General features: G+C 34.1%; 1 protein-coding gene across 5 annotated transcripts in view; it reads right to left on the minus strand.

Moving 5' to 3' along the window:
- The window catches only part of LOC127876646 (uncharacterized), a 45,003-nt gene that overhangs the window by 24,089 nt on the left and 7,979 nt on the right, over positions 1–12,935 (minus strand). For all 5 annotated transcript variants that reach the window (XM_052421978.1, XM_052421979.1, XM_052421977.1 and 2 more), the window contains 9 exons: positions 12,757–12,900; positions 12,229–12,290; positions 10,872–10,966; positions 10,274–10,465; positions 7,740–7,856; positions 6,888–6,962; positions 5,484–5,608; positions 4,900–4,986; positions 159–248 (listed from right to left, as the gene is read on the minus strand). In XM_052421978.1, the coding sequence (XP_052277938.1) occupies positions 159–248; positions 4,900–4,986; positions 5,484–5,608; positions 6,888–6,962; positions 7,740–7,856; positions 10,274–10,465; positions 10,872–10,966; positions 12,229–12,290; positions 12,757–12,900 (987 nt within the window). The remainder of the gene's footprint in view (positions 1–158; positions 249–4,899; positions 4,987–5,483; positions 5,609–6,887; positions 6,963–7,739; positions 7,857–10,273; positions 10,466–10,871; positions 10,967–12,228; positions 12,291–12,756; positions 12,901–12,935) is intronic.

Genomic DNA, 12,935 nt, shown 5'->3' on the forward strand with positions numbered 1-12,935 from the left:
AAGCGATGTTTAATATGATAATGACTTATTTCAGTGTATAATAAAAAATAGTACATTGATAACAAAATACTTTTAAAAACACCCTGACGAATTGACATTTATTAAGCGTTTGTCACAAATCTATGAAATAATATGTTTCATTTATACGGCACACGCACGTAGTTCTTGAAGGCCGCAGCCTGGATCTTCCAATCTTTGGAAGAGACGACCGAGCCCTTCGTCAGCGAGGCTATTTCGTGTAGTAACCTCTACAGTGAAACAAGAACGAGTATAATGGTCTTAAAAGGACATATTAACAGTTTCGTAAAATTACGATTTCAAAATAATTGGCATATATTTAAAACAGAATGTATGCATTCTTTTTTTGGCATATATTTAAAACAGAATGTATGCATTCTTTGTTCAACCTAACGAAAGATATGAACGTACCCATAAATATCATGTTTAATTTATTTGACGCATATGTATCATCAGTTTTAAACTATAACTGCGAAGTTTGGGGATCCATAAAAGCGGAAAATATTGAACGCGTTCACCGTAAATTTTGTAAAAGACTATTGAACGTAAAAATGTCAACAAAAATTCACTATCGCTATATGCCGAAGTTGGTCGATTTCCCTTGCATATCGACAGATATGTCAGGATGGTTAAATATTTTTTTTGAAATTACATACTGTGAAACAGGGAAATTGTATTCTTAAACAAGTTGTAGTTTTACAGAGATTAGAAATCGAACGTAAAAATAATGCTAACAATTGGTCATCGAGAATACGGGACATTCTTAACCAAACCGGTTTCACCGATGTATGGCTATTCCCCAAATCTGTAAACAACGATCACTCTATCCCGTTATTCAAAAACAGATTACGAGACCAATATATCACTAACTGGAATGTCAGTGTGACGTCGTGTAGCTCAATGATCCTATATAAGGAACTATACCAGTATTTAAAAGATCATCGTATCTTGATATTGTTGAAAATAAAAAATAAAACATAGGAATATTATTGCAAAATTACGTTTGTCCTCTCACAAATTATCCATAGAAACGGGCAGACACCAGAACATGGACAGAGATCAACGTAGATGAATATTATGTAACCCAAATGACATCGAGGATGCATTTCATTTGTTCTTAAATGTCCTTATTATAATGATGTTAGGATTGCATCATCTGAATTGTTCGATCATATTAACGATTTTCAAGTGCTTAACCGTGGAGAATCCGATCATTTTCCGATTACATGTCATATGTATGTGAAGTATATTGATGACATAAATATTGTCAGTAATAACCAAGGTCAATTATCGTATTTTAAAAAATATAAATGGAGGAGTAAATTTGAACATGTCTTTCTAGATCGCTTCAAAAGTTTGTTTGATAAAAACAGCCAAGCATTGATTAACATTATAGATGAAAACATTAATGCAGCTATTGATACAATTACGTCATTTTATCACGAAGCTGGCGAAGTTATGTCACAGTCTCCGAGGATGAGAGACGAACAACCGAAATGGTCGGACGAAAATTGTAACTTTCTTAAAATGCAGAAATATAAGTAGTTACGGAAATTTCGGCTTTTCAATTCATTAATTGATCTAAGGGAATACAAAATTCGCAGAAACACATTTAAAAATTACTGCGATAACAAAATGCGGGAATTCCAAACAGAAAACAGAAGGGAACTTATAAATAACCTCAATAACCCAAATTATTTGTGGACAAAAATTAAACAATCAAAACAAAAAATATGCACTGACATAAGTATAAGTCCAAATGATTGCCGAAATTATTTCTCTGATTTACTATATGATAATAACGCACCACCCATTTTATTAGACGATATAGCTGTAGATCCTGCTCCTAATACAATATCCCTTAATTCACAAATCATTTTATCAGAAGTCGAAGATGCCATTAGAAAACTGAAAAATGGCAAAAGCTGTGGTATAGACGTCATCCCATCAGAATATTATAAATATGCTTTTGACATTTTAGCACTATATCTTGTTAAGATTTCTAACAACATTTTTAAAACCAAAGAATTCCCGAATTCATGGGGGAAAAGTATTATCTGTCCTGTTCATAAATCAGGACCAACACATATGCCAGAAAACTATCGTGGAATATCACTTACAAATACAATGTATAAATTCTTCACGGGTGTCCTTAATAAACGATTGTACGAATGGGCAGAAATCAACAATAAAATTGATGAATCACAGTCAGGTTCTCGTACTGGTTACTCAGCTATCGATAATATATTCTGTCTACAAGCTATAGCTCGAAAATATCTGTCAAAAAAAGGAGGACGATTTTATTGTTTATACATTGACTTCCGCAAAGCCTTCGATAAAATCTATCATCATGTACTCTTCCAGTCCCTACAAAGAAAAGGCATACATCGAAAACAAAATAATGTTTTACTTAATATGTATACATCGCTGTATTCATGCATTAAAATTCAAAATACGAAAATCCAACCCGACGGACACTCTTTGTTTTCACATGTAAACATAACAGAATTTTTTTAATGCAATATTGGAACCAGGCAAGGTGATAAAACCAGTCCAACGATTTTTACATTATTTATCGATGAATTATCTACGATGTTACGAGAGAAATGTGGATCTGGATTATTCATTACTAATGAAATCCACGACATTATATGTCTAATGTTCGCCGATGATGTAGCTAGCTGTGCCGAAACAGCAATTAAATTTCAACAGCACTTAAACGTTATTGACGAATTTTGTGCTTTAACTGGAATGGAAATTAATCTAAAAAAACAGAAATAATTGTATTTAGAAACGGTGGACCTTTAAGACATTACGAACATTGGAGTTTCCGGGGCACGCGAATAAATACTACATCTATTTATAAATACATGGGATTAATGTTACACCAAAATTATCTTGGAGCGCTACACATGAAAAACTAAGTGCACAAGCACAAAAAGCATTTTTTTTCTATTTACAACTATAAAAAATCATTTGGGTATTTCCCGACTAAAGAATTATTTATATTGTTTGATAGTATGATCAAACCAATTCTATGTTATGGATCACAAATATTGGGTTACGAGTGTATTGACTCAATTGAAGTTGTACATAACAAATTTTGTAAACGAATTTTGCATGTTAAAAAACCTACTAACACATGTCTTGTTCATGGTGAATGCGGACGTCTCCCATTATGTGTTACCTACTTTGTCAATTTTATAAAATATTGGTGTACGTTACTAACTATGCCTAATCATAGATACCCTAAACAATGTTATATAATGTTTAAAGGGCTTGATGACTCCGGAAGAAAATGTGGCTTCAAAAGTCAAAACAATGCTATTTCGTTATGGCTATGGAAATGTATGGATAAGTCAAGAAATTGGTGATGTTAATTTATTCATTAGACACTTTCGCCAACGTATTATTGATTGTTATACTGAAAACTGGCAAAGTGATAAAAACAATTCTTCTCGCTGTCACCATTACATGTATTACAAAACAATGCTAAATACTGAAAGATATCTTACCTTAGAAAACATACCATATAAACATAAAATTGCATTTTCTAAATTTAGATGTTCTAATCACAAATTAAATATTGAGATTGATGGACAATCAAATATCCAATTTGATTATAGACTATGTTATTTTTGTCGTGATAACAATAATATACGTGTTATTGATTGTGAATTTCATGCATTTTTCTATTGTTTAAACACAGACATCCGTACCCAATATCTTTTTAATTGGTACCATGGTGGATGTTCAATATCTGATTTTTATTCATTAATGGGATCAAATAATTATGCAATTATCCATAAAGTCGCAAGTTTTGTATACCATCTGTTAAACAACATCAATTCATAACTTTGTATTTATATGTATATCTACATGTGAAACAACATCAATTTGTATTTATTTATATATTTATCTTAAAATGTATAATTAAATATGGATAGAAATAGTTACAAGGCAACTATGTGATTGTATAAAATTTGTGTATATTGTGTATTTTTTGGCCGGTGGCCTTATTAAAATTGTTTGAGTTTGAGTTTGAATGCATTAATTCCGAAATATTATAGAATCCGGCAAAATATGTTCAAGTTTATTAAACTTCTTAATAGTTCAAACAAAACTGTATTAAGAAAGCTAGTCATGTTAAATGTTAAATGCTTGAAAATAAGAGAAAATGTAGTATATATAGTGTTAACTAGTAATAATCTTTTTACAAAGAAAATAAGGTCAGAATTATGTAATTATTGCTATATTTGTAAAACTATATGCATAACATTGTGTGATCGCTGAGTATTACACCCATCCATGTACCATTCTCACGAAATATGTTCACGAAATATGATTATTTCGTGTCTATTTAGATAAACTGTTCTTTAAAATATTCCTGGGATTGCAATATTTTTCATCCAACTTTTTTACTTCCTATTATATATAGATACACTATTAAAGACATCATAGATTCTTATTAAACATATTTAATGACATTAAAAAAATAATCTGTGAACAACTCCCTTATAGGAGTCATTATAAAATAACAAATAAGTACACAGGTTAAAAAAAGGTTAAAAGCTGGTTCGATAATCTGATTGAGTGGACTACCCATGGATAAATTACTCTCAGCAGCCCACAACAGACCTTATTGGTAGAGGAGTTCTGAATCGAAGTCCATGATGATTGATGATGATGATGATGACGATGATGATGATGATGATGATGATTATGATGATGATGATGATAATGATAATGGAGATGGAGATGGTGGTGGTAATGACGACGACGACGACCACGATGACGACGATGATAATGATGACACAGTACAATGAATGTAAAGAACGTGATTTATAGATGAGTTGTAAATCCCTAACACATTTTACCAACCTTGTCTGCAGAGCCAACAGGCACTGTATAAAATCTGATTTTCGAGGAATGGATTCGCAATACAACGTTTAGAATCGCCTCTCTTTCCTGTAAGAATTGCAAAATGCAAGCGTAGGTTAGCGTGTGCAAAATCATATGTAACACCATTAAAAGTAGATATTATTGTAAAACTACCTAATATGTTCATAATGTATGCATGCTTATTTCTTTACTTTTATTGCGTGATAAATGTTAACATAAACTACACACAAAAAGACGCTTGCATCGGCATTGCCATGAGTACAAAGAAAACATAAGTTATCATTAAGTGTATGTACATAAAAATGTCCGTCAGGGTGTGTTCAATCTGTGGAACAAATATGAAATGTGACATAGAGTTATATTGTAAGGTATAACAGCCTTTATGGCTTGGCCTGTTTGGGAGTCAAAAGTACCATTAATTAAGCCCCATGTTTTAAAAACAACTCAAAGGTAAGTGCGAATTTAAAAGATTTCTAATACATCGCCCATGTATGTTAATTGCAACTATTCCCTTAATTTTCCTACTCTACAATTCATGTCATTATTATATAAAAAAAACTAACCTGTGGAGATATAGTTGATCTGTCAGAATCCACACCATCCATGAAACTCGAAAGTGTCGGCTTTCCGTCCGTTATTAGAAAAACGCGGGGAGGGATTTTATAATTGTTGCACTCAAATATTTGACCTACAGAAAAAACAACATAAAACTACCTTAGAACATTATATTTTCTATCCTCAGATGTAATACCTGTGTTGCTTTTAGTACCAAAATGTTATTTCAAGTTGGCAGAAACTTTACAAACATAAATATAATGTACTGGTGACGCACGGAATGATTTCATGTCACGTTTAAATCATAACCTGCACACATTTTTATTTATTGAGTATCCCCGGTCGTAGACGAAGGTATATTGTGTTGGACATAGTCCGTCCGTTCGTGTGTCCGTCCTCCCTTCAGTCCGGAACAGTATTGTGTCTGGAGCCATAATTTGGAAGTCCGAGGGTGGTTATAATTGAAACTTCAGCTATTTCTCCAATTACATATGCGACGCAGCCCATAAACCTACCACAGTTGTTCTCAATCCTCTTGCACTGAGTTACCTGCAAGACCCATAACCCTAGAGGAAATGTCAAGGTTAACACATTCAGGTAAAAGATTTAAAAAAAAATGATTATTTATTCAAAATTTGGCCATTACGTACTCAACGATGTATCAAAAGATTCTGAAACTTTCTTCAACTGTTCTTATTTATCTGGCTGCGTGTAGTAGGTAGGGTTCAGGTCTCTAGAGCCAAGTTCATATACTGAGGTCTTTTAAAAATTGTGAATTAATATGCCTTTTTGTTAGGATTCTACCATATATCAAGGGATTTTGAAGTGCCCTGATGTGATTGCCCATCATTATCAGGCTGTTAGACACATGTAAGACATATTTCCTATGACCAAGGTCAAGGTAACACAGATTTTGTTGCACAATGCCTTTTAATAGCATACTTATCACCATTTCTTCCTGAAAACGATATTTTTATGATATATTTGGTAGATTAATTAAAAACTGGGTGGTGAGGCACAACAAATGTCCTTCCATTTACTCTTTTAATAAAACCACCCTTGAATAGTATCCTTTGATACTAAAAAAAATTATACTTCTTTTCAATGCTGATCTTTATTATAAAACCTATTTTATAGGTTTCTCTAAACCTTTATTACAGTTTATCAATCAACGATCCCATAAGTTGTTGTGTTCAGAGTTTCGCGGTGCGTGCTTACAAAGGGCAACCATCCATAAACACAATTTATTTTGCAGAGGATAACAATTCAACGAATTAGCTAGTTCATAAACACAGCGGTTTCGTTTTCAAAAATATACCATCAATCACTTTGTGTAATGATAGAATTAAGACGGAACTATGATAAATGCACTTAGGTTCAATACATCATAGTGTATGTAGCCAGTCACTTACCTCCCCCCATGATGGCAGCTTCCAGCATGATAACCCCTCCCAGCAGCGGGGAGGGCCCCGATGGCTTCAATAAATCTGCAAGTATCAAGGTCTGTATTACATACATGCGACTGTCTCTTACAATCGTTCTTAGTTCTTAGACGACACGTGATCGTATATTCACATATTTAGCGTTACTGCAATATGATGACCCTGCTTCAACAACTGTTGCTCATGCGTAAGCAGTGTTTAATTTAATCACGATTTTATTTTGATTGTAATTTGACTATGATAAATCACTACAATACATTTGTTCAACTCATAATGTCTAAAGAGTTCCCCTATGCATTTATATTTATGAACATTAGAATGCTTACCAAGTATGCTTAACATTTGTACGAAGTGCAAAAGTGCACTGATGTACAAGTGAACATATGCACATTGTACAAAGCTACACAAAAGTTTGCATAGCGTCTGATTTTAGATAATAGACATTCCATATTCTTCGCAATACAATACAGTTAAATACAGGATCCGGTTAGGTTATCATGATGACCCAAGCATGCTCTGTCTCCGCTTATGATATAATTGTAGAAAGATTTAACTGTACATTGAAGAACATTAGTAAGGTACGCAACAGGTGTCATATATGTGTTCGTGAAGCAGGGAAGCGGACAACGACAACAAGCGAGGCCTGGTATTGTAATTCGCATGGGGGGTTAGAGGGTTAGGGTAAGGGTTAGGGTTAGCGGTCGATTTTGGGTTAGGGTTAGCCTTAACCCTAACCCTTACCCTACCCAAAACCCTAACCTAACCATAACCAAGGATTATCTCCCCTATACCAGGCCTCGCTTCCCATATATGCGTGCATACCAAGTTTCCTTCCTATCTGCACATAGTCGCACGTGAGATGTTGATGCACGCAGGTATCCCCTCCAAATGTGACCAAGGCCACGTGCTCGAAGGCCTGATCGTGACTGCCCTGGAGACCTATTTATATAAACAAGGCTATAAAAGTATATTTTATAAGACTTGTTGATCTTACCTTTCCATGGCACTTTATGATTAATTAAAAGAAAAGTATTGGTAACACAATATTGCCTGCTTACAACGTGTGAATGTTTGAAACATGGGTGTCCAATATTTCAAAGAAAAAAACATGACGACCCAGAGGATCCTTGAACGTTCACCCGAGAAACTGAAGCCCAGAAGTCAAATCTAAGAGACCCCTATCTACTTTTGACCACATGGTTATACATTGAACAAACCCAGAAGAGGACCACATTACGGTGTTCCCACTTTTTACACCTTGCCCCTTTTTAATTAAGAGATGAGTGTTTATGTTATTGAGCTATATAATTTATAAGTCATCAGTAATCATGTTATTGCTGGGACATGACCCCAAAGGCATGATGTTAACAAAGTGTGTGGAGGACAACTATCTGAAGTTACAAACTAAATCTCAAAGCTCTGAGAAGACTTATTTTCCTGTATGTTCATATTATATGTTCATACCCCGGGCGTAATTTGAATGCACTTTATAAATAAAGGACCTGCTGTTGGTTCTGCATTCCAAATAGAAAGCCATTGGGTTAAGAATTTTACACAAGAAGAGTTTTCATGATTTTCCCTATATAAGTAAATATAAAACTGGTGACCCAGAGTCGAGGCCACTGTTGACTCCATGTTATTTTAAAATACATCTACTTTATGCTTCATATTGAATCAAAGGGCTCTGTGGTTTCATAAAAGTAGATTTTTAAAGGTTTTCCCTATATATACAAGTTCATGTACAAATAATGTACACCGGAACGGGGCGAATTATGAATGCAGGGGCATATATTGAACAAGCTGTGTAGAGAATCTCGTAAAGACACCACATACCAAATATGAAAAATGGGTTTCAGTATTATACAAGAAGATTCGTTTAAGGTTTTTCCTAAGCCTCGGGATTCTGGTGTCAGACAAGACAATTGTGTAAGGTATTCCCTCTAGAAGTCCATGTTAAACGTGTTTCACCTGAGGCGACGCTAGTTCTGACCTTAGGTAAGGGCATAATTTGAACAATCTTAAGAGATGATCTCTTATGTAATACCTTATGCTTAACATGAAAATTATGTGCTTCATGGTTTGAGAAATGAGATTTCCGAAGTCTATGTATAATTGGTGACTCCCGAGACGAGGTCAGATTTTACCCAAGCTTTATAATTTCAATAACCTCTGTAGACCCTTACAAAATGACTGTCTGACAGTATGCTGGGAATGCACCGACAACCAACTGATAACGAACTTATGTTGAATGACAATACTGACAAAAAACTGGAGCAATGTGGATTTGCACTTAATACAAAAACATATTCAATATATCTATTTCAAGTGTGACTTAAGTATATGGTAAAAGAATGGACTAAATTGCATGAATTAAGAGATCTGTTAAAACACTGACACTTCTTCAAAACGGACATAAATTGTCAATAAAATCGAAACAATTGCCATTATTACGAGCAACTGATTATAGAATGGATATGCACTAGAAAAGCGAGCGAACACGAGACTGGCTTCGGGTAGCGTCGGAAAACATCGTATTCACGAGAACTAAGTCGTGCTCACGAAGCTGCCCGAAGCCCATCTCGTGTCCGCTCGTAAATGTTCGGATAACGTAGCCGGAAATTCAAATGGAATATATTGTGACACAAAAAAATAAAAACGAGCATTTTATATCGCATTAAGTCTATGTTATCAGACAACATTTAGCGTTGAAATTTTGGCCATTGCTATAAGGAACATTGATATTTTTATTGTTAACATTTTTTTTCAAAATAGTGTGTGAAATATTCGTTCATTTTGAGTGTTCGTGGGCTTTTAAGAGAACACGTTTCCAAACGTTTAAAAAAGGAAAAATCGACAATTTTTGTATACACAAGTAAAGATCTCAGGGTTTTTGTGGAACAAATATAATCAGCAAACACGGGCTTCCTCGAGTCACAATGACGTGATGTTGTTCATTAAGTCTTATTTTCGCATGCTTTCTTTGATATGACGGAACTGTAGTGTATTGACTTTTAAGAAACGTTTAAGTCATATCAGCCCATAGCAATCTTTATTTCACACATATTTGAAGAACAAGTGCATGTGTTTGAAAGACGAGTAAAAATTGTAAGGCATTGTTGAAATATTTTTGTCATCTGCCTTTTAAAAACTAGCTTGCTTAAAAGCTTTAACCTGCCTGTAATGTGTATTGGTAAAAATTTTACTTTAATATGGGTAACTTGGAAGTTATTTAAAAAATATTGTAACAATTAATGACTTATTAATTTGGCAGAAAGGAAAGAATGGAGGTTAAGCTACGAAAAACAAATAAAGAATAGTTCTGCAACATAAATAATCAAGCTTATCATTTGACTTACATTCTAAGAAGTTCTTTACAAATCTAGTGGCCTGATCCCATGCAGCACCTTTCATTGATCCAGACACATCTAGCAAAAAGAGTGTATCCATGCCTGGGGATCGTCGTTCCGATGCACGTCTACCTTCATTTTTTGCTTTCTCGGCGAAATCAAGCCACACATTAATGTCTATCCCTTCTGATGGGCTGGAATCTGATTCAAATAAAAGGTACTTAAGGATTAAGCTGAAACTACAATGATCAACTTGACTGCAAATGCAAATGTAAACGGAATCCTAACATCAACAGTATGAAGGTATATCACGTCTTTGGTAGTCAAATCAAATGACATTCAAAAATCATCAAATGCCACAAACACGGCTAAAGAAAAATGCAATTGCGTTTGGAGTTAATTATCAACAGTAAGCCCCACTCATTATACATCACAATGAAGCTTGTGTGACAATAAATAACACATTACTAAAGGTGATTATTTTTAACTTCACAAAACAAACAGTTTGATTGACAATCCCCTTTAACTACAAGGCTCATAAAATGCATTAAAGAACACAACCTTAACTTTTCCTGAACCAGTTACATTTCCGAAAATGCATGAATACCTTCTTGAGGTCTTGAAGTCTGATGCCTATTGCTTCTTCTATTTGCAGCCCTAGTGTCACCTTCTGAAACGTCTGTCCCTGGTTCACTCTCATGGCTGGTTTATATCATGTTAAATGAATATGATTTATATACATACATTATTGACTTCTTTTTTATAAGCACAGATCGCGTTGTTCAGTGACAATAGTTACTGAAAAACTAAATCCGCACAAGATATGAATATAGAAATTTTATGGCTTTTTGTTAAAGGGTCGAATCTGCTGAATCATCATACAACATCATTGTTGCATTGAGTCTCAAACGGAATAATTTTTCAATAAAATTGCTTTATAAATACGTTTTGACCTGTCATTACAAAAGCACACAGATTTTCTAATTAATCTTAATCAGTGCCCCTTTTGGTTTGAGACAATATTTTAATTTCACCTGTCTAGTATATATTTTATCAAACGTGTCTCTTGGTATTTATTTTGTTTTATTGTAGTGCATACTATTCTGCTTATATCGATTACATTTACAGAATGGACCAACACATCAAGAAAAATAATTAACATAAAGACTCAACTGTAATGATAAAAAAGGGCTAACGGGCCAGAGAAATATTGCCAGCAACAACAAGAGTACTTTTTCCTTTTGCAAGCTTACCATAGCCCAAAATATGTGAAATCATATAGTTTATTATTAAGGAATCATTAAGTAGGAACATGTTTGAGCATATATCTCATCTCTGCACTGCGTTACAAAATATATCTGTTTTTTTTTCCTTCTGTCGTTCATTTAAATATCCTTCTTTCACATTTGCATGCTTCATTTGCAGACCGCGTTGTACAACAATTAGAAAACTTGTTATTATATCCAAAACAAGATGTGTTCGTCAGAAACACAATGCCCCCTATTGCGCCGCTTTGAAATAATTATTTTTTTTTACCTTTGACCTTGAAGGATGACCTTGACCTTGAACTTCCACCACTCAAAATGTGCAGCTTCATGAGAACGCCGCTTTGAAATAATAAAAAAAAATTTTTATTTTTTTTGACCTTTGACCTTGAAGGATGACCTTGACCTTGAACTTCCACCACTCAAAATGTGCAGCTTCATGAGAACGCCGCTTTGAAAATTATTTTTTTACCTTTGACCTTGAAGGATAACTTTGACCTTGAACTTCCACCACTCAAAATGTGCAGCTTCATGAGATTCACATGCATGCCAAATATCAAGTTGCTATCTTCAATATTGCAAAAGTTATGGCCAACGTTAAAGTTTTTGTTTCGGACGGACGGACATACTGACTGAAATACTGACGGACAGTTCAACTGCTATATGCCACCCTACCGGGTGCATAAAAATAAACCCTACCTGTCTATCCCAGGTAATATAAAACCGAGTATTCCTTTGGCAGTTTGTTCAAATTTTTCCTCCTACAAAAGTTCAAAAGATAAAGTGTTAAATGTTTTGTCGGTATGATACTTTTTTTCTATTATCGTTATAAGGAAATCTTGTTATAAGGATCGTCTTTCTAACTTTACTTAACCTAGTCCTCAAAATTGCTTAGGGTCTCAACAACAACCATCTGTGTTTTTTTCTTCAAAATATTAATGTGCAAATAAATGGGTTTTGATATAAAACTTGAACATTTCAAAGTGCATGTATTTAGCATTAATTAAGGTATTGTTAAACAAATGATAATTTTCGAATTTCTCATTAATTTAAGTGGCTAATCAAGGTTGAAATTACTAATCTCGGGACAAAATTTGCAAATTATTTTTTTTTATATAATCAAATTCCGGAAAAGCCATATAATTGTGAAGAACAAAATAACACTTTGAATATCATCAGTATCAAACTGTTGTGAATACCGACGGAGTCACTTATTCTACATTTCACCATTTTTCTTAGGTCCATCTTTCCTTCTGGAGTGAAGGTCGCCCTAACAAATCCAGTAGTAAATTGGTCAACGAGCGAATTATCTTCTATGCCAGACCGTGCCACAGCATCCTTTAGAATCTCCGAAATGCCTTCTGGAGTTAGCTACATAATAAGGTGAAATACAATATATGCACATT

This window comes from Dreissena polymorpha, chromosome 4 (genome assembly GCF_020536995.1).
Source record: "Dreissena polymorpha isolate Duluth1 chromosome 4, UMN_Dpol_1.0, whole genome shotgun sequence".
In the NCBI taxonomy this organism is placed as follows: domain Eukaryota; kingdom Metazoa; phylum Mollusca; class Bivalvia; order Myida; family Dreissenidae; genus Dreissena; species Dreissena polymorpha.